General features: G+C 38.6%; 2 protein-coding genes across 2 annotated transcripts in view; one reads left to right on the top strand and one right to left on the bottom strand.

The window, feature by feature from the left end:
- RPGRIP1 (RPGR interacting protein 1) overlaps positions 1–7,799 on the top strand; it is a 47,067-nt gene extending 39,268 nt beyond the window's left edge. Inside the window, exons 16-19 of the mRNA XM_027553358.1 lie at positions 90–282; positions 2,502–2,586; positions 5,198–5,328; positions 6,318–7,799. Of these exons, the coding sequence (XP_027409159.1) occupies positions 90–282; positions 2,502–2,586; positions 5,198–5,328; positions 6,318–6,430 (522 nt within the window). The 3' untranslated portion in view covers positions 6,431–7,799. The remainder of the gene's footprint in view (positions 1–89; positions 283–2,501; positions 2,587–5,197; positions 5,329–6,317) is intronic.
- SUPT16H (SPT16 homolog, facilitates chromatin remodeling subunit) overlaps positions 6,708–27,651 on the bottom strand; it is a 35,501-nt gene continuing 14,557 nt past the window's right edge. The window contains exons 4-26 of the mRNA XM_027553357.1: positions 27,431–27,583; positions 26,747–26,893; positions 26,200–26,351; positions 25,419–25,591; positions 24,235–24,325; positions 23,444–23,517; positions 23,198–23,310; positions 21,409–21,474; positions 21,200–21,295; positions 21,000–21,115; positions 20,756–20,909; positions 20,118–20,245; positions 19,464–19,599; positions 19,233–19,359; positions 18,855–18,973; positions 18,222–18,347; positions 17,576–17,688; positions 17,214–17,289; positions 16,623–16,792; positions 9,505–9,634; positions 8,891–9,020; positions 8,684–8,761; positions 6,708–8,028 (exon numbers count right to left, since the gene is read on the bottom strand). Of these exons, the coding sequence (XP_027409158.1) occupies positions 7,883–8,028; positions 8,684–8,761; positions 8,891–9,020; positions 9,505–9,634; positions 16,623–16,792; positions 17,214–17,289; positions 17,576–17,688; positions 18,222–18,347; positions 18,855–18,973; positions 19,233–19,359; positions 19,464–19,599; positions 20,118–20,245; positions 20,756–20,909; positions 21,000–21,115; positions 21,200–21,295; positions 21,409–21,474; positions 23,198–23,310; positions 23,444–23,517; positions 24,235–24,325; positions 25,419–25,591; positions 26,200–26,351; positions 26,747–26,893; positions 27,431–27,583 (2,814 nt within the window). The 3' untranslated portion in view covers positions 6,708–7,882. The remainder of the gene's footprint in view (positions 8,029–8,683; positions 8,762–8,890; positions 9,021–9,504; positions 9,635–16,622; positions 16,793–17,213; positions 17,290–17,575; positions 17,689–18,221; positions 18,348–18,854; positions 18,974–19,232; positions 19,360–19,463; positions 19,600–20,117; positions 20,246–20,755; positions 20,910–20,999; positions 21,116–21,199; positions 21,296–21,408; positions 21,475–23,197; positions 23,311–23,443; positions 23,518–24,234; positions 24,326–25,418; positions 25,592–26,199; positions 26,352–26,746; positions 26,894–27,430; positions 27,584–27,651) is intronic.

The raw sequence follows: 27,651 nt of genomic DNA, 5'->3' as shown, positions 1-27,651 counted from the left end.
TGCCTGTGATTAGAGAGTGATGTGTTCATTACATGGAGTATAAACACTGGCACCACTAACCTACCGGAAATGAATATTTTCCTTGTCAGGATTCAGAGAAGATGTGCATTGAAATCGTCTCCCTGGCCTTCTACCCAGAGGCTGAAGTGATGTGTGACGAGAACGTGGAACAGGTGTATGTGGAATACAGGTTCTACGATCTGCCCTTGTCAGAGACGGAGACTCCAGTATCCCTGAGGAAACCCAGAGCAGGAGAAGAGATCTACTTCCACTTCAGCAAGGGTGAGGTGTCCCTCGTGATCAGTGGGAGGGGAAGCTGACAGTTGTTTAGCCTGAGGGCTTCTGATGGGGTGGATCTAACCGTTTTATTTATCAAAGTAATATATGCATATGGTTTTAAAATATCAAATAGGCCTAAACAGATTTTTGATTAAAATAAAGCAGTCCTTTGCTCCACTCATTCTCTACAAATCACTCCCCCTCACCCCTCTCTGACCCCTTCCTCAGTCTACCTGTCCACTTTTCACTTTTTCTGCTGTTTCTTCTTTCTTCTGTTATTTAACCCCATGTTTCTGAGGAAATCATTCTTTTGCAGTTTCCTGATTCAGTAATTTTAGACCTTACCTGCTGACTTCTATCTTGGCACATAAAATTTGTCTCTCTCATATCACATCCACGTTCTCTTTCTCCCATACAGTTGGATCATAATTTTATTTAATTTTTAAGTAATTGTAATTGTTTCTATTGTGACTATGTAAATATTCTTATAGAGCCAAGTTGTACACCATGATATAATTTCTTTCTTGTATTATTGTGGTCTCAATTTTTCATTTTCTTTTTTTTTGTTGTTATACCTGTTGTGATTCTTTCTACATCCTCCAGCAGATTTTTAAATTTTTGAATAAACAACCTATCATATAATTTATCTTTTTTTTTTTTTTCCTGAAGATATCTCTTTATCTTCTTGTTCTTCTCCTCTATTATCCCACTGCTGCCCCATTTGGAGAGTTTAATTCTCTTATTACTGCATTTCTTATCTCCTGGGTCCTATGTCACCCTCTATCTGATTTATTATATTCTAATGGATCATGTTTTTGAGTAGCTTTAAAAGAAAGAGTACATTGGAAATAAATATTTTGAGACAGTCTTGCATGAAATCTCTATTCATGCAAATAAATCTATTCTCAAATAAATCCATATATTTATTTGATTGATGATTAGACGAAGTATAAAAATCTATGTTGAAAACATTTTTCATTCAGAATTTCAAAGCTATTGGTCCATGATCTTCTAGGTCCAGACCTGGAGTCTAGTTCTTATATGAAAACGACCTCCTTCCTCCCCAGAAGACTTTAATATTTTCTCTTTAGTGTTCTTAAATTTCAGAATCATGTGCATATATGTTCTTTAATTGTTCTGGCCATTCAGTGGGCTCTTTAAATCTGGAAGCTCATGGCTTTTAGTTCTAGGAAACTTGTTTTCCTTTCTCTGATAACTTTGTCCCCCTACATTTTCTCATTTTCTTAGTAGAATTTTGGATCTTCCAAATTGATCCTCTAATTTTATCACTTTCCTCCTTTACCGCTGCTTTTTTCTTTATTTCTCTTTTTCTTTTTGGACAGGGGTAGAAAATACTTCCTTAATTTTATCTTCCAGTCATTGACTAGGTCTTTTTTTTTTTTTTTAATTTCTAATAGCTGCTTCTCATTCTTTATTCTTCAACCCCTTATCCCACCCCTGACCTTTAAAAAAAGTGTATCCTATCCCTGCATCATAGTTTGGCACGTGACCCGAACTCCCGTCTTGCCTTCCCAGCCCCCGTGTGCCCTTCTTTCATCCTTCCATTTGCCTCACGGTCCTTAATAGCAGCTGCAGAAAGGAAGAATACCTCCAAGACTTCACACAGCCCAGTGGGCAGAACTCCATCATGTGGCCAAACCTAGCTAAACTAGAGGCTAGAAAACATAGGCAAATTTATCTGAGGCTGCAACAGTCCTGTGTAAAAAGGAGGAGGAAGAGGGGAATGCATGTTGAATCAGGCACCTTGAGTTGAACCTACCTCAAAACCCAAATTTCTAGGCAGCCCTAAAAAAAAAAAATCAGTCTCCTAGAATTCTTCCAGTTGAGGAGTGGGGGGGAGCATATTTATCTTGGCCTTTGGCAGAACAGCTTACAAGCTTGGATTGTAAGGCTTCCTTTGTATCAGTACTCGAAGCATATTCTTAAAGGGCCACAGAGTAAATATTTTAGGCTTTGTGCGCCAAACAGTCTCTGTCACAACTCTTCAGCTCTATCGTTATAGTTGGAAAGCCACCACACAGTAAAGAGATGGCTGTGTCCAATAAAACTTTATGAAAACAAGTAGCTGGCTCCTGGGCACCCATGCTTGCCAGGTGTCTGGTTTAAATCACTGTTTTGCACATACCATTTATGAAAATCTTAGTGCCCAAATAGCAACAGTATATGATTCTTTTCTTTTCTCCCACTTACCCTTAATACAGTGATAGATCTGGACCCAGTGGAGCAAAAAGAACGGAGGCAGTTTCTGTTCACCATGCTGATTGGAGAAGATCCTGAGCAAGGACAGTAAGCATGTGCTTCCTATTTCTAAAGACAGGAGACATCACACAAGAATTCAGGAGTTTGAGTCTAGTTTTGTGCTGATGTGGAGTATTTTAATAACTTCTTTCATATTAATATTCTCCTAACGAATTTCCCATCAACTTGGGTAATTTATGCTTGTGACTGACTACCTGATAAATTATGTAGTCTCATAGATTAGTTCATTTCTCACCCATGCCAGCCTCTGATAAGCGCTTTTTTTGAGGCAGCAATTGACGTCAACACTCCATGCCCCTACAGAAAGGACACACTGCCTTGGCGCTCTAGAATAATTTGATTCATTTCTTGCAAACACAATACCATTGTTAGCTTACCAAATATTATGCCTTTATAATAGCAATTTTATATTTTGAGTTAAAAATGTTTTCTCTACAGGAATACTTTGAAGTAAAATCTGAGTCTACTCTTAAGTTTTAGGAAAGCCAACTGTCATATTCCTGTAATCTGAGGAGCCCTCCTTTTAGAGGTTCCAGATGAAATGCATTGGATATACATAGACTGAAAATTTTCTCGTCTAGCAGAATTTTGAAAATCAAATTTATATGGACAGCTGTGTTTTGTTTTTGTCAGAGTCTGGCAACCTTACCTCCTTTCCTTGTGTGTGAGTAAGAACTAGTATGGGACTGGTGTTCTAATCCATTACTTTTCTAAAAGCTCAATGAAAGTGCAAGTCGCTCAGTCATGTCCAACCCTTTGTGACCCCATGGGCTGTACAGTCCATGGAATCCTCCAGGCTAGAATACTGGAGTGGGTAACCTTTCTCTTCTCCAGGGGACCTTCCAAACCCAGGGATCAAACCCAGTTCTCCTGCGTTGCAGGCTGATTCTTTACCAGCTGAGCCACAAGGGAAGTCCAAGAATACTGCAGTGGGTAGCCTATCCTTCTCCGGGGAATCTTCCTGACCCAGGAATCGAACTGGGGTCTCCTGCATTGCAGGCGGATGCTTTACCAACTGAGCCACCGAGAAAGCCCTGAAAAGCCTATAGTGGGGAGCATGTTGCCTTTGTAGTCACACAGACTTGGTTTTGAATCTTGACTCTTCCAGTTACTAGCTCTATGACGTTTGAGATAATACTTAACTTGAAGGCTCCAGAGAGGATGCTGCAGAAATAACGTAGTTTCCCTAAGGCAGTCGGTATTGCATGCAGCAAGTGGTGATGCGAGTTTTCTGTTTCCTGGGAAAGCTGAGGTGGAGGAGTCAGCATTATCCCTTTGCGTTGTTGAAGTTCTCAGTACTGATACAGAAACATAATTACAAATACATATTGCTTGGTGGCCATAAATGCATCACTTTTGGAATTTCTTTTCAGCTTCTCATATTTAACTGTGATTTAAAATGCTTGAATTTTTGGTCCTATTCTTGCTCCTGTAGAACTATGGGCCACCAATATTTGCTTTTTAAAAATGAATAGGAATATAAAATATCCATTAGAGGCAAATTCAGGGAGACAGAAAGGAGATTAGTGGTTACCAGAACTGAGGGAGAGAATGGGGAGTGACTAGTTAAGAGAGAATGGGGAGTGACTAGTTAAGGGTGTAGGTTTCATGGTGATGAACATGATCTGGAATTAGGTAGTGGTGATGTTTGTACATTATGATTATACTAAAAAAAAAAACTGAATTGTACACTTTACAATGGTTAAAATAGTGAATTTGTGTCATGTAAATTTTACCAAAAATTTTTAATAGGTCTCAGTTTCTGGAATTCAGTATCATTCTTTGCTAGACTAATACCGTCAGCCTCCTGTATCTGCAGGTTCCACATCCATGGGGTCAACTAACAATGGATCAAAAATATTTGAAAATACAATTCTAGGTTCTAGGATGTTCCAAAAAGCAAAATTTAACTTCGTCACGTACTGGCAACTATTTACTTAACACTTACGTTGTATTTACAATTATTCATAATAGCATTTACACTGTATTAGTTATTATAAGTAATCTTGAGATGATTTAAATTATATTCTATATGCAAATCCAACAGCATTTTATATAAAAGACTTGAGCATCTGTGGATTTTAGTATCTGAGGTGGATTCTATAGTTGTTAATTGCTCACTGCTTGGGAGGAACTGTGATATGTATGATCTTTATACAGTGATATACTGTGATATGTGATATGTATGATATGTATCATCTTCCAAGATTTACAACTCTTACTTTTTTATCTTCATTTTGTAATTCTGTATTGTTTCCTTTACTCTGCTCAGGCTTGGTATTAGACTGTTATTTACAAATATAAAAACCTCTTCTAATTTCCATAACCTTGTTTTTTTGTGTAACACCTCCACTGCCCATTTCTAATCTTTCAGCAAAGCTGTAAACCATTTTACAAGGAAATGTATCTCTCAATAGTTTTGAGAAAATGTAATCAATTACTTTACCTCAAGTCTTAGTTCCCTCCAAGCCTGTTTGTTACTTTGTAAGTCATACCAATTTCTTAGTCTTTTGCCATTGCATTCTTTTAAGATGGAGGAAGAGTGATTCAGGAAATACAGTGTATAATTTATGATTACTTTTATCCCTTTTTAAAGTCTATCAGTAGTACTGAGTTAAATGGGTATTTTCTCCTTTAGTTTAAAGTTTACAGTAGTAAGTGATCCTATTGAGGAGGAAAAGAAAGAATGTCAAGAAGTAGGCTACGCATATCTGGAGCTGTGGCCGATGCTGGTATCAGGAAGAGACATCCTAGAGCAAGATCTAGACAGTGAGTCATACATTTTGGTGCTCTCAGTTCTACTTATATCTAAGGGAATAATCCTAATAATGAATACTTTTGACTTTTAATACATAATTACTAGTTGATGAGACAATTTGGATTGAAACCCCTACTGCTGTTTTTCTAAATCATTCCTCAGTTGTATATCTTCTCCCATATATCTCCTGGCAACTAGCACCTATTATGAATCTCCAGTATTTGAGACAGGGAGATTTTGAAAAGAGAGTTTTACTTTCAAGCAAATTTAAACATCAGCCTTTCTGACCTCCCTTATCCAATCTGTTCTGAAACTGTCTATCTACTGTGCATTTCCCCTAACCCATCCAAAATGGTCCTCTTTGACTAATAATGACTTTGTCCCAACATTAAGTGTTCTGAATCTGTCCCTACCTCCACTGTAGAAACTTCAGAACCCTTTTCTCTCCTGAATTACTGCAATAACCTCATAAACTACCTTCCCTGATTTACTCATGCCCCCTTAGAATATATTCCTCAGAGTGGAGTCACTTTTTTGGAACCCAAATAAGAAACTGGCATTTCTAATACCATCAATTAAAATCACATTTTTTACAAGACAAATGGCCTGTTACGATCTAGATCCTGCTTATCAATATAGCTTCATTTCTGCCAAACTTGTTTTCCAATCTTGGCACATGTACATGCTTAGAGTATCTTTTACTTTTTGAAGACAAAGGGATTGTCTTCAGAAGGCCTTTTCTGATTCTTCCATTCTGGATGAGGTGCCAGGTCTGTGTTCCCAAAGCACCCTGAGTTTTCATCCCAGCACCAGCTATACTATATTGTAATGATTGTTTTCCATCATCTTCCATCAGAATGAGTCCCGCTAAAATGGGAGGTAGTAACCTTGTATAGTATCCCCAGCACCTAATGTAGAAAATAATTTAATATAAAATATTATTTAAGTGTTTTTCAGTTGAATGATACAGATGTCTGGTGTTTTTTTCCTTTCCCAACAGTTGTTGGCCCTGAAGATCAGGCTACCCCCATAGGAAAGCTCAAGGTGTCTCTTCAAGCTGCTGCTGCCCTCCAAGCTATTTACAAGGAGATGACTGAAGATTTGTGTTCCTGATGGAACAAGTGCTAGTCCATTCTAAACCCTGAGGGAACCATAGTCAAAAGTCTCTTATAAAGTAACTTGCTCTACTATGAATTTGGTTTACTGTGATATCTCAACCTAATCATGAAAGTTTAGAGTGATAAAAGTTCCTTTTTGTGATACTAGCTGGGTAAAGAGAATTATTCTCTATGCCTTAGCACTTTTTTAGGAGAGAAGCAGGCTTGTTTTTAGGAACTGAACTGCAAAAGAATTGTCACAGAAAGTAAATTTATAAAAACAAAACAACAACAAAAAAAAAACCACAGTTTATTTATCTTTTAGTTTTTCCAAAATTGAAAATATCAAGTCCTACTGCTAAGGAGAAAATAAACAAACAAATGAACAAAAATCCGAGACCCCTCCCCCTCTTCTCTTAAAGTCACAGAACACAGAAGGAACTGCAGTGGGACAGGTGGGTGCAGAGAACCAGGAGGGAGGATGGCAAGATAAACTCCCCAAATACTTAAAAAGCTGTTCAACAGAAACTGTGATAAATACAGGACAATGCAAGACAAGTAAAAACAAGGAGCAGCAGTGACGAGAGGCTGTGTTGCAGATGTGGCCTCCCTTCCTCTTCTCTTTTCTCATCAGGGTATTCTAGGCCCAAGGCATGACTTGCCCCTTCCAGATCTAAATGTTGACTCCTTTGAACTCCTTCTAGATTTCACTAGAAGCAGTACATGAGGCACAGCCATTTTTTCCTCATACATCACAAAAGAAACAATGGTAATTTTGCTTCCACCATTGTACCATGTGTGAATTTGTAAGGAAGATGAAACTGAGCCAGGGAGTATCACTGCTTCTTACGTCTTCCAAGGCAGTAAAAATACCTCAGAATCTGCCTGAGGCAAGAAAGCAGGAAAACTTAGACGGAGATACCAGCCTGATCAGCCTATCTCAAGTTGTATTGCTTACACCATTAGCAAATTCCAAGAACCTTTTCTTGAGTTCTGCAAAGATGTGTCTTAAAGAGACGTGAGGAAGGTCATGGCAGGCGGGTAAGATGGGAGGATCGCATCTGCTGGTCAAGAGCCATGGTACAGGCAGCAAAGGTCACCTTGTACCAATGTCTTGGAAATATAGCTTTAAGACATCAAAGAATAAGATGTCAGAAGCCAACAATGTCCTGGCAGAAGGTGACAGGAAGAGAGAGGAATGAAACGGTATTTATTAACAGCGGAAGCCTCTGCCCTTCTTCAAGAACACCTCCTCCCTTGCCATCTGGATGGGGCCATTGGCACGTGTCCTGGTGGGCCTGGAATTCCCCGAGTAGCTTGGTCCACACAAATGGCCCCCTAAACCCATACACAAATGGCAAAACTTCAAAAGAAAAAAAAAAAAAGGAAAAAATACAGTTTCTATGTCATGTAAAATTTTCAGGGATTGGCTGTAGGAAGAATGGAGCTGAGGGCCAAAGTTCTGAAGTTACTTCCTCTTTTTCTTGGGAGGCGCAGAGCTGTGTCTGGAACCTCGGTTAGAGCCTCGGCCTGAACTGTGCACAGATGCCTTCCTCTTTCGGCTCATACTTCGACTCTGTTCTTCTTCTTCCTCATAGCGGCTTTCACGGTCGGCTGAACAGAAGAACGAGGCACTAGTTATCTAGATGTTAGCTTTAGGTATCTTAACGCTATTGTACACAGCATGAAATAATGCAGAGAACGTACTTTGGAGTCAGACTTAACTTTTAATCTTTTCTCAGTTGCTTATTAGTTGTATGATCTTGGGCAAGTACTTAACCTTTCTGAACCTTGATTTACTTATAAAATGGAAAACTGTTTTAGGCTTAAAGGTAATCTATGCAAAGGACCTATCACTATGCTTGGGCTATACAGTACAGTAGTATGTAACTTACATTTGGTATTTGGTTTCAGAGTAGTTAAAACTAGTACTACAAAAACATTCTTAACCTGGAAGAGGGCCATAAAGCTAGACTACTATCTGACTTAGATTTGGAAACCAAACAGCCTAATTTTGGAGTCTGACAAGACTATCCTGGCTAAGGACCCACTGAGGGAGCTGAGCAGATGAAAAAATCCTCCAAGTCGGCAGAGTTGTGCCCCCCGGAGAGTACAGGTGCATTCCAGACCTCATTTGCTCTTCTGGTCAATGACGCTGTAGCTGTGACTCCACATCAGCTTTACACTGTTCTTATGTTACTTTTATCAGGCAAATAATACCTCAAAATACTGAAATTTGTGCCTCAAAAAATAAAACAAAAAAATTTACCTTTTCGGGCTTCTTCCTCCAGTTCGTCCCAATCCTTTCCACTCTCTTCTTCACTGCCCAATGATTCCTTGGAATAATCTGGAATAATATTAAGCATGAATTACTAGACTGGAAACGGAATGGAATGATAAAATTATTCCCTTCAAAAGCCTGTAGAAATTGCCTAAGGTTAGGAAGTCATGAACATTTGTCCCTATGAAGACTCACCTGATTCTTCAGCTTCTGATGAATAATCTTCATCACTGTCCTCCTCCTCCTCTTCATAGTCTTCCTCTGAAGGATTAAAAGTCTCATCTTCGATTTCAGACTCGGAATCCCCTTCCTCAGCATCACTCCCCTGGTGAGTTGGAGCATAATACTAAATACTGGGTGTTTTTTTTTTTTTTAATTTACTTCATTAATAACTTAATTAATTCAATCCACTGAGTGCACCAGCATTATTTCTATTTTATATGAAAAATGAAATAAAAAAGACCTAACCCTCTGAGTAACCAAGAGATAAAAAAACAATTAAAATTACTTGTAAGATATAATAATTAGATAACTTTTGCAAGACGATTTGAAGTATTTTCCCTGAAAACTAAAAAATTCATTCAAACAGTAGTTTTTGTAATTTCAAAGAAACCTTGTGAGTGGCTACCAATGCCCAATTAATTTATCATTTACCTGTAAAACTAACTTGAAGAAACAATACCAAGTTATGCTCAGAACTTCTCCCATTTGATTGGTCCCTTACGTACTGTTCATATGGCATTCTCCTAACTGCCCAAATGATAATGGGCAACACTGTGCGTCAGAAAAGAAACCCCACACTCACGCACCTCACCCTCAGGTTCCAGGAAAGACCAGCCACCTTGTTCAAAGAAGCCCTCAGGGTCATCAACAATGGTCTTCATAATTTTAGTCCAGTTGAGGGACTGTACTCCTTCTGTGTATTTTAGGTCACAGGAACTAAAGAAAAATAACATCATACAGTAAAAAAAAATCAATCCTCCATACTCAGCTTTTGGGTGTTTTTTTTTTTTGGTTTGGCCATGCCAAAAGAGCAGAGTCTTAACCACTGGACCACCAAGGAAATCCCACCTCTATACTTTGTGAGAACATCCAGTGTCATGTTGGTCATTAGCATCGTGGAAGAGCAGTACCCTTTTCATATGTGAGAGCAGGTACTCTTGGCACTATCCCACCAGAACATACCGCCAAAGAGCTGATATCTGGTCTCCCAGAGCACTAGTGCTCACGACAGAACCCCATTAAAAAAAAAACTACTTAACGTGCCTTGTGTTAAGAAATGTTCAAATGACATTTATCCACTTCTGTTGAGGTGAACAATCAATATGGGTGGGGGAAAAAAAGAAAAGCAGAACACAGTAATGGTAAGGGCCATAAGAAGAAACCATTAGCACAAAACCTGAGCATGTGCTTAGTCACTCAGTCGTGTTAGACTCTTTGCAACCCCATGGACTGTAGCCTGCCAGGCTCCCCAGTCTAAGAGGATTCTCCAGGCAGGAATACTGGAGTGGGTTGCCATGCCCTCCTCCAGGGGATTTTCCCAACCCAGGGATCAAACCCAGGTCTCCCACGTAGCAGGCAAATTCTTTACCATCTGCGCCACCAGGGAAGCCATAAAACCAGAGATTCCAGCATAAATCCATTATGGGCACAATCATATACACTAAAGCTTTTGCTTCTAGCTATGATGGAAGTGACAAGGATTAGATTTACCTTTTCACCCAAACAACCAGAAAACTGAACAAAGTATGGAACAACAGTTTTCAAACACTAGATACTAAGCAGCACTAGACTAAAATCCCAATGGAATGAACAGCAACGGGAATGGTTAAATAAGTAAGACTTTCTCCTCATTTTGTAAATTCAGGAATAGCTGTTTTGAAGCCACAATAATGACAACTGTGGAATTCATAGCATATTAAAAGCAAAATGTATGGTGGTAATAACAGGATAGAAGGAGAGAAATGGAAGCATAAGAACCTTCTAACAGACATGGTCTATTATCTGAATGCAGACTCTGACAAGTTAGAGGTGTAGCTCATCAGCAAACTAGGAAAATGATTGTAAAGAATCATAAAATTAAAAGCAGGCATAAAAAGAAGAAAAGCTTATCTTTGACAAAGGAGGCAGAAACATACAATGGAGAAAGGACAATCTCTAACAAGTGGGGCTAGGAAAACTGGTCAACCACCTGTAAAAGAATGAAACTAGAACACTTTCTAACACCATGCACAAAAGTAAACTCAAAATGGATTAAAGATCTAAATGTAAGACCAGAAACTATAAAACTCCTAGAGGAAAACATAGGCAGAACACTCTCTGACATAAATCACAGTAAGATCCTCTATGAACTTCCTCCCAGAGTAATGGAAATAAAAGCAAAAATAAACAAATGGGACCTAATTAAATGCTTTTGCACATGAAAGAAACTATAAGCAAGGTGAAAAGACAGCCTTCAGAATGGGAGAAAATAACAGCAAATGAAACAACCAACAAAGAATTAATCTCCAAAATATACAAGCAGCTCATGCAGCTTAATACCAGAAAAATAAGTGACCCAATCAAAAAATGGATCAAAGAACTAAACAGACATTTCTCCAAAGAAGACATACAGATGGCTAACAAACACATGAAAAGACACCCAACATGACTCATTATCAGAGAAATGCAAATCAAAACCACAATGAGGTACCATCTCATGCTGGTCAGAATAGCTGCCATCAAAAAGTGTACAAACGGTAAAGGCTGGAGAGGGTGTGGAGGAAAGGGAATGCTCTTAGACTGTTGGTAGGAATGCAAACTAGTACAGCCACTATGGAGAACAGTGTGGAGATTCCTTAAAAAACGAAATAGAACTGCCATATGACCCAGCAATCCCACTGCTGGGCATATACACTGAGGAAACCAGAATTGAGAGAGACACGTGTACCCCAATAACTGTTTATCAGCTATTAAAAAGAACGCATCTGAGTCAGTTCTAATGAGGTGAATGAAACTGGAGCCTATTGTACAGAGTGAAGTAAGTCAGAAAGAAAAACACCAATACAGTATATTAACACATATATATGGAATTTAGAAAAATAGTAATGACAACCCTATATGCAAGACAGCAAGAGAGACACAGATTAAAAGGTAGACATTCTCAATGGATTAAAAAAAAGCCAAGGCATGAATGCAACCTCAATGTCCACCAACAGAGGAATAGACAAAGAAAATGTGGTACATATATACAATGGAATATCTCAGCCATTAAAAAGAATGAAATAATGCCATTTGCAGCAACATGGATGCAACCAGATTGTCATACTGAGTGAAGCAAGTCAGAGAAAGAAATATCATATGACATCCCTTTATATGTGGAATCTAAAAAGACATGATACAGATGAACTTACAAAACAGACTCACAGACTTAAGAGAACAAACTTATTATGGCTGCCATAATAAGTTATGGATAGTTAGGGAGTTTGGGATAGACATGTACACATTGCTGTATTTAAAATGGATAACCAACAAGGACCTACCATATAGCACATGGAACTCTGCCCAGTATTATATGGCTGCCTATATGGGAGGGGAGTTCTGCGGTTGAATGGATACATGTGTGTATATATATGGCTGAATCCCTTTGCTGTTCACCTGAAACTACTACAACATTGTAAAATGGCTATACCCTAATACAAAGTAAAAAATTAATAAAGCTACAAGTCTATAGTAATAGCATACTATGTAGATTTCAAAACAAGGACTATTACTAGAAAAAGAAAGGACATTTCATAACGATGGAGAATAAAATTCAATAAAAGTTGATAAACCTCTAGACTGACCAACAAAAAGAGGAAACTATTAATGTTAGGAACGAAAGGGGTAAAAGTATTGCACAAATACTAGAGTTGACAGCTTCGACAAAATAAACCAGTTTGTTGAAAGATACAAGTTGAATTTATGTAGAATAGTCAAAATAATAATAGCCAACTTTGAAAAAGAACAAAATGGGAGGACTTACACTACCTGATTTCAAGATTCATTATAAAGCTACAGTATTCACTACAGGATCAGTGTAAGAACACACACAAACCAATGGAGCAGAAAACACCATCCAGAAACAGCCTCTCCTACACATTCTTTTTTTAAACAAACATGCCAAGTAATTCAATGGGTAAGGAATAATGGTTTCAAAAAATGATAACTAGAATAACTGGCTACATATACACAAAGTACAAACCTTCATCCTAACACCACAGTAAAAAAAAAATTAACTCAAAATGGATCACAGACATAAATATAAGACCTAAACCTATGGACCTCTAGAAAAGTTTTATGACTTTGGGTTAGGCAAAATTTACCACATAAAGCCATAAAAAGCAGAAATTACAAAAGATAAAGTTGATTAAACATCTTTCATGGAAAATTTACACTTTTGATCTTCAAATGATATTTTAAGAAAATGAAAAGACATAGAAACTACTGGAAGAAAATATATGCAAAATGTGTTTTAGGAGGGACTTTATTTAGCCTAAAAAATTCTTAAAATTCAGTAGTAAAGCAATCTGATTCTTAACATGGGCAAAAAACATGAATATACTTCATCAAAGTATAGAATGACACACAGCCTATGAAAAAATGCTCAAAATCAACAGTAATCTTGGAAATGCAAACTGAAACCACAGTGAGAAAGCTGTCCACCACAATGGCCAATAATGAAAAGACTGATAACACCAGTGTTGGTGAGGATGTGGAGCAACTACAATTCTCACATACTACACATTTTCCAGCCACTCTGGCAAAGGATTTGGTAGTTTCTTATAAAGCTAAACATATACTTAACCATAAACCGTATGACACAGCAATCCCACTCTTAGGTCTTTATCCAAGAGAAATGAAAACGTATGTCCATACAAAGACCTGTACATAGTGTTTATAACAGCTATTCCTAAGAGTCCCCAAAGGGAAACAATCTTAATGTCTATTAACTGGTAGATGGATAAATAAAGCAGGGACTCTCCAGACAATGGGGAACTCCTCTGTAATAAAAAGGAGTATGCTAATGATGTGCACAACAACTTGAGTAAATTTCAAAAGCAGTATGCCAAGTGAAAGATAAAAAAAGATATAAAACACTACACACTTGTATAATTCCATTTATGTGAAATTCTAGATGAAGCAAACTGTACAGTGAAAGAAACCAGTGACAAGGTTGAAGGGAGAGGACTGACTCTGAAAGGGTAGGAGGACTTTGGGGAGTAAAGGAAATGTTCCATATTCCCATTATGATGGTAGATACAAGACTATATACATTTGTTACAATTCATCAAATCATATACTTAAATTGATGAATTTTATTACACGTAAATTGTACCTCAATAAAGAGGATTTTAAAAATCATACAGGGGCTTCCCTGGTGGCTCAGTGGTAAAGAATCTGCCCGCCAATGCAGGAGACACAAGTTCAGTCCCTCATGCAGGAAGAAAGATCCCACATGCTGTGGAGCAAGTAAGCCCACGCACTACGACTACTGGGCCTGCACTCTAGAGCACAGGAGCCCAACTACTGAAGCCCAGGCGGGCTCCGGAGTAAGAGAAGCCACCACGAGAAGGCCGCACACCTCAACTAGAGTAGTCTCCACTCTGTGAAACTAGAGAAAAACCTGTGCAGTAACGAAGACCTAGCACAGCCAAAAAGAGTCACATAAATCTATAAATATTTTTGATACCATGTTACTTACCTGCAAATGTTTTCAAGGAAAACCCTCATGGAAACTATAAAGTTGGATCTTTCTCACAGGCTGTTTTTAAGCTCTCTCAACCGTTTCTTAAGAGAAGTTTTGTATTTGCAGTGCCTTCCCCTACAGATAATTGGAAGGAGGAAGCAGGGCAGAGCAAACTATACTCATGGCCACACATACCTCACACTTTTCCCACGAAGTGACATCTCCCTTTTTATTGGGGTTCTGGCATATCTATGAGGAATTCTTTTAGCTGAAGTGTAAGTGTGTGAAAGGTAAAAGCTAAAATAAATATGTATTGTATCTCATATTTTAATAAAAACAGAGAACTAGTAAGAAATTTGATACATCCATTAAGTAGTCAAAAAAGATCTCAGACTCTGATTTTCAGTGGCGCTAGCGGTAAAGAATCCACCCGCCAATGCAGGAGACCTAAGAGACACGGGTTCGATTCCTGGGTTGGGATGATCCCCTGGAGGAGGGCATGGCAACCCACTCCAGTATTCTTGCCTGGACAATCCCATGAACAGAGGGGCCTGGTGGGCTATAGTCCATAGGGTTGCAGAGTCAGACATGACTGAAGCGACTTAGCATGAACACACAGCCAGTGAAGATAATGCAGGGGCTAAAGCCACCCTTTGGCAGCCAATGACTTAAGCAGAGAGTGGTTGTTCAGTTAATACTAGTTCATTTGAAACTTAGTTGATCAACAACAGAGTTAAGCATATGCAAGGTCACATGCAGCCTCTTCTGTATCATATGAACTTTGAGTACTCTCCATTTAAAGAAGGCAGTCTTAGGCAGAGACTTAGACTCTTGAGCTAGGAGGAGAGCCCAGAGATCTTGCCCTTAATTCAGTTATTCTAACCCAGTGCAGAAACTGAGGAAGAACTAAAGAGCCTCTTGATGAAAGTGAAAGAAGAGAGTGAAAAAGTTGGCTTAAAGAGAGGGTGGGAAGATTCAGGAGAATGGCATTGAAACATGTAGAATATCATGTATGAAACGAGTCACCAGTCCAGGTTCGATGCACAATACTGGATGCTTGAGGCTGGTGCATTGGGACGACCCAGAGGGATGGTATGGGGAGGGAGGAGGGAGGAGGGTTCAGGATGGGGAACACATGTATACCTGTGGTGGATTCATTTCGATATTTGGCAAAACCAATACAATATTGTAAAGTTTAAAAATAAAATAAAATAAATAAATAAAACCCTCAACATTCAGAAAACTAAGATCATGGCCATCTGGTCCCATCACTTCATGGCAAATAGATGGGGAAACAGTGGAAACAGAGACAGACTTTGTTTTCTTGGATGCCAAAATCACTGCAGGTGGTGACTGCAGCCATGAAATTAAAAGATCCTTCCTTGCTCCTTGGAAGACAAGCTATGACCAACCTAGACAGCATATTAAAAAGCAGAGATATTACTTTGTCAACAAAGGTCCATCTAGTCAAAGCTATGGTTTTTCCAGTAGTCACATATGGATGTTGAGAGTTGGACTATAAAGCAAGCTGAGTGCCAAAGAATTGATACTTTTGAATTGTGGTGCTGGAAAAGACTGTTCAGAGTCCCTTGGACTGCAAGGAGATCCAACCAGTCCGTCCTAAAGGAAATCAACCCTGAATATTCATTGGAACGACTGATCCAGAAGCTGAAACTCCAATACTTTGGCCACCTGATGCAAAGAACTGACTCACTGGAAAAGACTCTGATGCTGGGAAAGGTTGAAGGCAGAAAGGGACAACAGGGGATGAGATGGTTGGATGGCATCACCGACTTAATGGACATGAATTTGAGCAAGCTCCGGGAGTTGGTGATGGACAAGGAAGCCTGGTGTGCTGCAGTCCATGGGGTCGCAAAAAGTCGGACACGACTGAGCGACTAAACTGAACTGACTGAACCCTGTGCATTTGCTCTCCTCCCCCTGCCTCTGCTCCAAAGCTTGATATGTGCTGAATACATGGGTTGCAAGGAGTTGGACAGGACTGAAGTGACTTCACTCACATGCATGTATGAACTACTGTTGGGTATTCAGGAAAAAGTGGCTCTATGTCTAACAGATCCCAAATTTTCAAGTCCTGGTTGGTAACAACCCAAAAGCAGTTTCATTAAGTATACCAACAGATTTTACATATAACATACCACATTCATATTCTAGAAAACTGTGTTCGTAGGACAGGAGATTGCTGGCAGGTTTACTTACTTTAACCATTCCTTGATGGGGTCAAGAGAGGCAACAGGAATCGCATTGATCATTGTCACTTTCTTGCTGTAGTCCTTGTAGACGATCACCATGTCAAAGTTCTTCAGGTGAAACTGGACTCGCTCAAAGTGAATCAGCTCCACTTCATCCAACGTTACCACAAAAGGTGGCTGTCAGGGAAGAAAGGAACTATTTTCATAAAAATACTTCCCACAAAACACTAGCATTTTCAAATGCTTTCAGGATCTAAAAACTACCACACAAAGGATAACTAAACTGGTTTTTTTTTTTTGTTTTTTGGGGGCAAAGACTAAAAGTGATAAAACATACCAAGAAGCCCGTGTCAAAGGATCTGCAAGATTGAAAGCCTCCCTCAGGGAGAATTCATTTAAGGAAACTATGCAAAGCAACTGTCTCTAAAAACTAAAGAGACTTTTAAAGAATCATTTGTTCAATTTTTATACCCAAGGTAAGTAAATATAAAAAATTAAAATACTAGGATATAATAAGGATTTAGTTTTCAAAACATCTACCTTCTTGATTTCTTTTCTCTAACAATTTTCTTCCTAAAAAGAGGTCAGAAACACTCACCCATTCTGTAGCGTTTACCAGCGCACTGCTAGTAGGCTGAAGGAGGCAGGTGCTCCTATAGGGAGCACCATTAAACCTGAAAGATAATAAGAGACTCACATAAGGTGGGGTTCACTGCAAGAGAAACTGCTGCCGTCCCAACAGGCTTCTCTCCTTTCCCATTCCAAACAAAACTCCAGCACACTCGCTGGAAATGCACTTCCAGAGGGAGGCTCTCAGTCTTAGCTATTCACCCAGCCCTTGAACATTTCCAAGAGATAATGGATGTCCATAGAAAAAAGAACATGATATGTTATGCTAAGTTATTATTAAAGGAAGAATAACTAATTTTTCTGAAGGCCAAAAAGAAGATGACACATTACCCCAAGTCCCTAAAAGGCACTTCAAATTCCAGTTCCTCCTTGGTTAGAGCCTCTACTTTTTCAATGAAATTTTTAAAGGCTGTTTTCAGTTTGTGCCTCATTTCTCTTTCCATCTGTAGAAGAAATACAAATTAACTATAGTTATCACTTTATTTATTAACAGTAATCCCTTCAAAAACCATGAAGTGCTTTTGTAGTCCTGAATTCTGTTAACTATGATACTAACATGGATATTTTATCACAGGCTGCTAAAATTAATTGTAGAGTTATGCCTATGAATTAAGTCTAATTCATAGTCAACATACTACACCATCCCAGCAGATACTTGAGAAGTTCTACATAGTTTCTGGAGTGGTTTATAAAATATATGACAATTATTGAGCTCAGATCTGGGCTGAGTCCTAGCTCATGCTCAGTCACTTTAGTCGTGTCCAACTCTTTGCTTCTAAGCTCCTCTGTCCATGGGATTCTCCAGGCAGGAATACTGAGTGGGTTGCCATGCCCTTCTCCAGGGGATCTTCCTGACCCAGGGATCGAACTCACATCTCCTGTGTCTCCTGCACTGCAGGAGATTCCTTTACTGCTGAGACACCATGGAAGCCTGAATCCTACCTCCCTACCCTATAAATAAAATACCAGATTTCACCTGCTCAGCATAGAGGTCATCTCGGTCGTGCATATGCTGATGTTTCCCCAAGTCTGTGGTGATCTCCCCGACTTCTGTGTAGAACTGCACATCTGTATGCCGCTTCTTCCCAAACATGATGGCATTCTAAAGACCGAAAGTAGAAAGAACAAGAAATTTTAAGACTTATTTCGCAAAGAAGTCTACACAGGCAAAATAACAACAAAACATGAAAATATTAAAATATCTATGCTAGAAATCATAGCATTTATGTAAGAATAGTTAAACCACTCCAGGTGGCATCATAATGACATTTGGGAATATAAAAGAGTATAAATTTTTTAAAGTTTTCCTACTTACTAGAATGGACTTTGGAGATTATGTTGATAATTGTCTAAAGCAAAAACTTTCTGTTTCAGAAACACGAATGTGGAACAGACCTATATGTATTGGAGATCATTATGTATCACACCAAGGAACAAACATGATTAGCATCTTTGAGATGTCAGGCACTGGGGGCTTTATAAGCATTATTTTATTCAGTGCCCTTAATGATCTTATGTGACAGGTGATATTTTTCATCACTATTTTAAAAGAAACACTGTGATAGTAAGATCTTGCCCAAGAGCTCACAGCTAGCTGATAAAGATATACCTTGAGGTGAAAGTGCAAGACAATAATCATTTCCCCATCACATGGCTGGAATAAAGCATGCTTGATGTTATTGTACAAAATATCCACTTTGTCTCCTCGGACAGACGTGAAGCGAAAACCTAGGTGGGGGAATGGAGGAAGCAGCTAAGTATGAAGGTACATCATCAGGTTAGCCCAAAAGGTACTGCATCTTTTCTGGCTGATCTGAATAGGGTCAGAGGGAATGCCAGCAAGGTACGGAGCTTTCCTTTCCTTCTTTCCTTTCCTTTCATGTCAAAGTAGACTCCTCCCAGCACTTCCTACTATGTTATCTGGTCTGTCATTACTACAGATGTGCCTCCAAAGACAAAGCCCAGGCACATGAGAGATCATTCATACCATTGACATGGGCCTCCAGTGAGCCTTGCATCCTCTTTTGGGCAATGTTTGGGCGAATGTACAGATCTTTCAGTTTGGGATTACTCCGGTTTAGATTGATCACCAGTGAATCTTGTTTCACAATGCCCTAAGCAGAATGAAAATCAACGTGAATTCTCACAGATCTTTCTATGTCCCCAAACCTTCATGTGTCCTTTGGCACAAAGGCACTTTGCCGTTGTTCCGGCTCACCTCCTTCTCTTTCTCTTCCGCTTCCCGAGTCTTGTAACGCTTCTGCACTTCTTTTATAATTCGGAAAGCGTTCTGAAGGTTCAAGGCTGGAACTGTCTGTTCTCCAGGTGCCTTCATATTTGAAGCTCGGTATGTACTACAGAAAAGGGGGAGCACCTATGTAATTTCTTTATCATGCAAAGTAACCCACACCCATTACTATGTTTTACAACTGGCTTAATACCTTTTAGGAGAAAAAGGTACCACTGAGTGCTGAAATAATGTCTGGAAAGATGAAAAAATCCTTCCTCTCTCTTAAACAGATGTTATAGCTAATCCACTGAGTGTGGGAGTCATACCTATATTTCAAATTCTGCATAAACTTCCCCAAATGATCCTATTTCACTTCAAGAATAAACAGACTCCAGTGCAGCACACATCTGATATTTTATCAACAAATATATCAAGTGAGAATAAAATATCTTTATGAGGATTTAAATTAGGTTCCAACCTCAAAACAGTACAAGGTTATTAAGGTGATCCTCCTAATCAAGTACCACTGAGGAAGGTGCCGCCATTCACTAGGATGCGGGAGAACACAGCACTCTCTGGGTCTCTGAGGGTACTGCTCCGACCAGCAGGGATTTGGGGGTGGTTGTTTCCCTGAGAACTCACATTTCCTTGACAAAAGTAGCTTCTGGGTTGGGAAAGATGTTGCCCTCATTTCTGCCCAGAGCACTGCCTGGGCAATAGAAGTTGATTCGCAAGTAAGTATAATCTCCTTCCACAGACATACTTATATTCTGTTCAAAGAAATGAAAAGCATTAGCAAAGAAACCAGACAGATTTCTTTCCTAGATGAAGGTAAGTAGCTATAGACATGCTAAAATTAAGTTAGTAGTTACAAACTGACAGCTAAACCTAACCTGTAATCCTTACTCTAAAACTAATAAGCTACATATTTAGCTTACTTTTTTATATGACCAATGTGTGTTTCTAAAAGAATCACTGAGTTCCTAAAGTTCTTTTCCGGTGCCATGTTTATGACAACAGGTTACAAAGTTCAAGTTCAAAGAGAAACAAGCGAAGTATGATTATACACTAGGTCATTTAAATTTTCTCCAAAGCGCAAACGGGAAAGGAAGGAAAATGACAGCAGGAGATTAGGGAGTGGGGCAGGGAGTCAGGAACATGGGAAAGGCAGAGTCAGGAGGAGCACAGAATAGCAGAGACATGCAGTCAGGACAGCCATCTATGGTAAGCACAATTATTTTAAGGAATTATTCGAATGAAGCCTGATTCAACGTCAGTACCTTGATTGTGGCAATGTGAAAAGGTGTTGCAATGCCAAACACAGGCATTATTACAGTCTCGTATTTTTTATCAATATAGATCTTCATTTCCCGTATGTGTGGTTCCTTAGGCATCAAAGATGGGTTTTTATAGGACACATTAGATTTACGAGCTCTGGAGTGGGAATAAAAAAATGTTCTTGAGAAATTTCTGCAAATCACATATAACCCTAAGACAATCTCACTACTCCATGCAAACTCTTACTTCTGAATCTGCTGTTCCCCTTTCTGTTCAGTTAATCGCCTCTTTGCTTCCTCGTTGAGTTGTGCTGCCAGTTCTTTTTGATGGGCTCTTCGCTTCTCTTCTGCAGTCATCTCATTCTAAAGAAGGGAAAACTGAAGTTATCAGGACCTGTGAACCGTGACAAATAGGAAATCGAAGTAGTTTTCAAACAGTAAACTTACTCGTGTTCTTTCTGTAAGTAAAGCTGCTCTGGAACCTCTTCCCAACAGGTCCTCAGCTTCATCTTTCTCCTCTTCCTCTTCTTCCTCATCCTCATTCTATGGGGGGGAAAAATCATCATCAGGAATTCAAGTCTTAATTATTTTAGCCATTATTGTTTACTTTTTCATTGTAGCAAACTTTTCACCACTCATTTTTATCTTCTTCTTACCTTTAGAAAAATCCCTACGTTCTTCACTTTCTTCTTCACAGAAGTGAGAACGGTAGCTGGGCCATCCTGGAATACAAAGAGCAAGTGAGACATCTCTAAGAGCATTTAAATGATATACTTTCACTTTCGAACCCAGTACCTAGCTGGGCCATGCTTTGAATCTTATGGCACTAAACAAGTCTTTGACAACACATAAAACCAGTTATCTTCCCAAATGCACATCAGGAACTGCAATTTGGGAGGCAACAATGGGATAATGAGTAAGAATACTGGCTTGATTTGAAACCTGGCTCACTCACTCTTAGCTCTGTGACATCTGGCAAGGTACATATACTTTTTTGTGCCTCAGTTGCTTTATCTACATATTTGGACAAGAGTATCTACTTCATAGAATTATTATAAGGATTCAATGAATTAATGTATAAATGTGTTCATGTAAGAACACTGAAATATTTACTACCATTAAGAATCAACAGGGGCTCTGTGACAATATAGAAGGGTGGGCCAGGGAAGCAGATGGGAGGGAGGGGACCGGATGTACCTATGGCTGATGCTTGTTGATGTTTGACAGAAAACAACAAAGTTCTGTAAAGCAATTATCCTTCTATTTAAAAATAAAGTGGCAAAAAAAAAAAAAAAAAAATCAGTTCCTGCTAAGTTAAAGAAACCAGTCACAAAAAACCCCTAAATACTCAGAAAAGGCAAATCCTTAGAAAAAGAAAAGTCACTGCCTAGGCCTGGGAGGGAAATGAGGAGTGACTGCTAATGGACACAGGGTTTCTTTCTGAGGTGATAAAAATGTTCTAAAACTAGACTATGGTGACAGTTGCATTAACTGTAAAGATACTAAAAGTCACAATTGTACACTTTAATTGCATGGTATGTAAACTGTTAAAACCATTACAAAAGAAAAAAAATCAGCTCTGTTATAGAATCAGTTCCTGACAGTATCATAATCAAGGTTCAAGCCACAATGTGATAGAGTTTATTTAAACAATCTGTATTCCTGGCTGTACTAGGTCAGACTTTCATAGGCATCTTTAATTCCTCTTAGCTAGCATTTAACAAATGATAAAAAGAAAAAACACCACATAACATAGATAAGCAATAAACAGTAAATAAGGATTTACTATATAGCACACAGAACTATACTATCTTCTAATAACTTAAAATGGAAAATAATATGAAAAAATTTATATATAAATATAAAAAACTGAATCATTCTGCTATACACCTGAAACTAACATGATATTGTAAATCAACTATTTGTTGTTGCTCAGTCCCTCAGTCATGTCTGACTCTTTGTGACCCCATGGGCTGCAGCACGCCAGGTTTCCCTGTCCTTCACCATCTCCCGGAGCTTGCTCAAACTCATATTCATTGAGTTGGTGATGCCATCCAACCATCTTGTCCTCTATTGTCTCCTCCTCCTCCTGCCTTCAATCTTTCCCAGCATCAGGGTCTTTTCCAGTAAGTTGGATCTTTGCATCAGGTGGCCAAAGTATTGGAGCTTCAGCATCAGTCCTTCTAATGAATATTCAGGATTGATCTCCTTTAGAATTGACTGGTTTGACCTACTTGCAGTCCAAGGGATTCTCAAGAATCTTGAATATCACAGTTTGAAAGCATCAATTCTTCAGCGCTCAGCCTTTGTTATGGCCCAACTCTCACATCCACACATGACTACTGGAAAAATCAACTACACTTTCATTTAAAAAAAAAAGGGAGGGGGAACCATAGGGTTAAAAATGCACTTCAATATTCAATTCATGAAAGAAGCAATATATACCTCATCCACAAGCACTGTGTCTCCAATGAACAGGGCATAGGTTTTCTCTTCTGGTTTCTTCCCTTCCTTGTTAGTCAAATCTGAGAATCCCAAATTGATGCTGAAAACCATCCCTAAACCAGCAAAACAGGAATCAGTGAATGACTGTGAAAGTTTGAAGTGTGATTTTATACAGAACAGAGGGAGATGAAACTAAGGGAAAGTATTTTAAAAGGTATTTTTCTAATGTATGCATGTAAAACTCACCTTTCTTTAGTTTGTACTGATTTTTACTATTAATTACTAAAGAACCTTCACGGAATTCAATGCCCATTCCAAACCTAAAAAAGAAATGAAGGAAACTTCAACAATAGGCTAAAAGGCCTCTAACCTGAGTCAGGTACACGATATCCTATTTTGATTTTCAAGGTAAGGCAGGCAAACAAGCTGAGTAATTTGCCACTACTGATGAGTTATTAAAGGGCACACTACCAAGAACGTTTAACAACTGGAATAAGAGATAATTTCTAATAGATTGTTGATAACTGGATTTACTAAGTCTCTTAAGGCCAAAACTCGGTATAGGTCAATGTATTTCCTCTTGTCCATCACAGAAGTCCAGAAATAAACAATAAATCCCAACTAGCTTCATCTAAGGAGCCTGCCTAGAGCTTTTGTTTCTCAAATGTCTTCGGTTCTATAATATGTTAGTAATATATCTAGGTGGTTCAATGATCAAATACACTTGAGAAACACTGGAGAAAAAAAAAAAAAGAATTTAAATAGCTGGATATCTCAGAGTACTTATTTTGCAAATATGAATTGAGTTGTTCTAAGAGAGGAAATATTGTATATAATGTCTCTTCACATTTGTAATTTAAGCCTAAAACATCTACAACATTGGTCTGAAAACATCTCCATGAACTTACATACATTCTCTGATAACATAATGTGTCTGGCACACAGTTATGTTGAATAGTCCACAAACATTGGTTGAATCACCATGACTGCCAGTCATGAAAACTGACACAGTGACAATGTATATCACAGCATCTTACCCTAGGTTTTTGGTAATTTTGTTCAGCAGCTCTGGCTTCTGCTTTTTAACCACATCCATGACAGCATTATATACATCACATATCTTCACGCCTAATGACAAGACAGATGGGACATTAAAGTATCTTTCAGGAAAAAACCACAAATCACATTTTTAAAATCAACACTATTTTTACTTGTTAAGTCACCTAAAGCAGGGTTTCTCAAAACACACAATAAGGAATACAGTTGCAGGGCTGGCAGGGCTTAGAAATGTGCATTTTAAAAAACAATCCACCCAGTCATTCTTTAATTACACTGAGAATCACTCCACGGGGACTGTGGAACCCTAGCTGGTCCCAGTGAAATAATTTAAGAGTTGATAAATGGCATTACATTAAATTTACTATACATTTTGAAGAACAAGACTACTGAACGGGTGAATTACTGTTGGAAGAATGCTGGACTTAATTTTTCAAGGTTTAGGATATGAACACGTATTTCAAGCCAGAGTAGTTCAAATACTGTAGCCTCAGAGAAGTTTTTATTCTCAATGAACAACCTAGGACTATGGATTGCCAGTTGGATTTCTCAAGACTGACCTGAGGTATCAGGAGGGAATGGTGTCTGGAAGCTCTGGGAAACTTTAAGTGGGCTTACAAAGTTGTTTAAAGGCGGCAAACATAAAAGTCCCATTTAAATGAGAGTGAGGAGTCTCAAGGCAAAAGAGGTGCCAAATGCTCTCCTTTTAAGTAGACAGTAGTTTGCTTGTCTATGGGGTCGCACAGAGTTGGACACGACTGAAGCGACTTAGCAGCAGCAGCTTGCTTAGCAGGGTTGCCATTAGCTCTGCTCTCAAACTAAGATTCCTGGTATTCATTCAATATAGGATTAACATTACATAGTCTGTTGGGAGAGATACTACTTCTCAGAACTTTCTAAAGAAAAGTAGTAAGAGCATGGTATTTTATGAAGATCTGAACACAGAGTCCTAACCAGTCAGAGAGGTTTCTGTAAACATCAATATAAAACCACAGTAACCATTCCTGCATAAACGAAAAGTACATTGAAGAACTAAATGCTAGGATGATTGGAGGTTAGTAAAATCTAATTCTATTTACAGTACAAGAGCCTCAGGGATAAACAGTCCCACAAATGCTACATTTTTGTTACATAATTTCTAAACCTTATCTAAGGCACACATTACCATGTCTTAGTTCCTTTAGCAGCTCCTCTTGCAGCTGAAGCAAAAAGTTGTAATTTTCTTGAACCTCCTGAGAAGGATCAACCATCAAAGTGCGAACAAGGTTGGAGCAGTAAGATTTGAAGCGAATACCCATGGCACAGGTAATGGCCCCAAAATGCATATGATTCTTGTCACTAGAGACCAAAGGGAGAAAGCATCTCATTACACAAACTTGTGAAGTCCTTAGCATACCTACCATACACATCTGTAATCACAATTTTGATCTGCTATATCCCAAAGCTGAAGCAGAAAAAAATGACCTAAACTTTTTTTTTTTTTTTTAAACCAAGTCAGTCTATAAAGGCTCTGGAAAGTTGTATCCCAAATATGCAAAAGTTAAACTGAATTTTATGCATTATAATCTAACAGTATGATGGTAAGCCATCACCTTTCCACCAGCCCCGATGAATAGCATTCTTTACGGTATTTTTAAAAATTAGAAGGGGAATAATTATGATATATCTAGCAAGATTTTTATTTTTTAAACATGTTTTTCATTTTTTTCTTGTTATTTTTAATCATCTGGAAAATGCTTACAATCAAATACTCAAGTAAGAAATGAATAACTATGTGAAATAAAATTAAATTATACATAGAATAAGACAAAAAGATAATGCAGGAGGCAGGCGAATGGTTATTTTTTTTCTTCCTATTTTTTGAATCCCAGAGTTGAGTCTAAGAAAAAACAGGCCAAAGGCTGAAGTGCTCTGGTTGTTTTATGTTTTGAAATTCTCATACTCACCTCACCACACTGAACTTGAGATTATAGTTGCCACCACTCTGAATGATAGGAGGGTAACACATTTCCACAGTAGAAGGGTCTGCCCCAGCTAGGTATTTTTTCTCTTCTATGGCCTTTTCCACAGACTCAGCCAGTTTGCTGTGTCGAACTTTCTATAAAAATACCCAGAAATAAAACAATATTTACTATAGGGTGGCAGAAGGGTGTTGGGTTTTTGGACATGACCATTTGAAGACAACATACGTCCTGATATCATATAGGATGCCAAAGGAGTCTTATGAAGTGGTTTATGCACCAGATAACACACTGGTGTACACACAAAAGCAAATTTAGAGAAATATGTGCAATTTGCAGCTATTCAAAGAATTCTCAAGTGACATACTGGGTAAGCTCCAGAAACTACAGTGGACGTTTATAGTTATTCTCAAAGACAGTTGGCACCACCAACTTAACTACCAAAGGAAGCTGAACACAACCTAAAAAAACACTGCATGGGATGGACTGACTTCATTAAAACAGTAAAAAGACACTCCCACCCCCAATTTACCTCATCTGCATCTACTATTTCCATGACTCTTTCCTTGAAGAATTTGTTGAAGACCTCAGAGGTGATGCTAGCTGCTTTCTTCATTAGATTGAGCTCTCCATCCTCCTTTACAGCAATGGTATAGGCCACAACTGCACTGATGTCTATCTGCAGTCAAAGGGATAAACAGTTCCTAACATGCAGACACAGAACTGCTAAAGAAATCTCTCTCCCCCAGTTCAAGTATTATCAGTGACTATGTCTGGTTATTTAGCAAACTATTCATCAGCAGTTTGCAGAATATCTAAATATTCTCTTCTTGGATTGAATAAACATCTGAAAGAACTCTTTACCAGGTCATTGGTGTATTCTAAGAGGCAATGAACTAACACATCGTTTAAAGTGTAAATGTAAATGCCTCTCTTGAGATTTCCATAAAGGCTGAAGGAGGCAGACAGAAAAGAAAACTTTTCTGGACAAGAGATTTTCCTCAATTTCCCTCTGGAGTAGCTGAACTGTCTCCTGAATGCCTCACTCCTAACTGAAAAGTGAACTGGTTTACTACTCAGCCACAGGAACTGAAAATGGAAATGTGAATGAATATACAGCTTTCTCAAAACAAAGTCTCTGCACTATCAGTTGTGAAAGCCCCTCACAATTTTGTCTTCTCAACTCTCAATGTGCTTGTTTCCAGAATATTCTTACTTTGTCAAAGCCCTCTTTGTTGAGGCAGTCATTCCAGCTCTTCATGAACTCTCCTGGAAATTTGTCTTTGCTGAACACTCCAATCTTCTTGCCATTCTTGCTTTCTTTAATGGCTTCAATCATTTTGTCAAAGCTGCTCTTGTTACTTTCATTCTGTCAGTGCCACAGGGAATAAAAGGGGGTTTAGTTTAAGAATTAGACATCTATGTTCTACTAGTACT

This window comes from Bos indicus x Bos taurus, chromosome 10 (assembly GCF_003369695.1).
Source record: "Bos indicus x Bos taurus breed Angus x Brahman F1 hybrid chromosome 10, Bos_hybrid_MaternalHap_v2.0, whole genome shotgun sequence".
In the NCBI taxonomy this organism is placed as follows: Eukaryota; Metazoa; Chordata; class Mammalia; order Artiodactyla; family Bovidae; genus Bos; species Bos indicus x Bos taurus.
The sequence above is the reverse complement of the archived record's forward strand: the minus strand, read 5'-3'. Positions and strand labels throughout refer to the sequence as shown.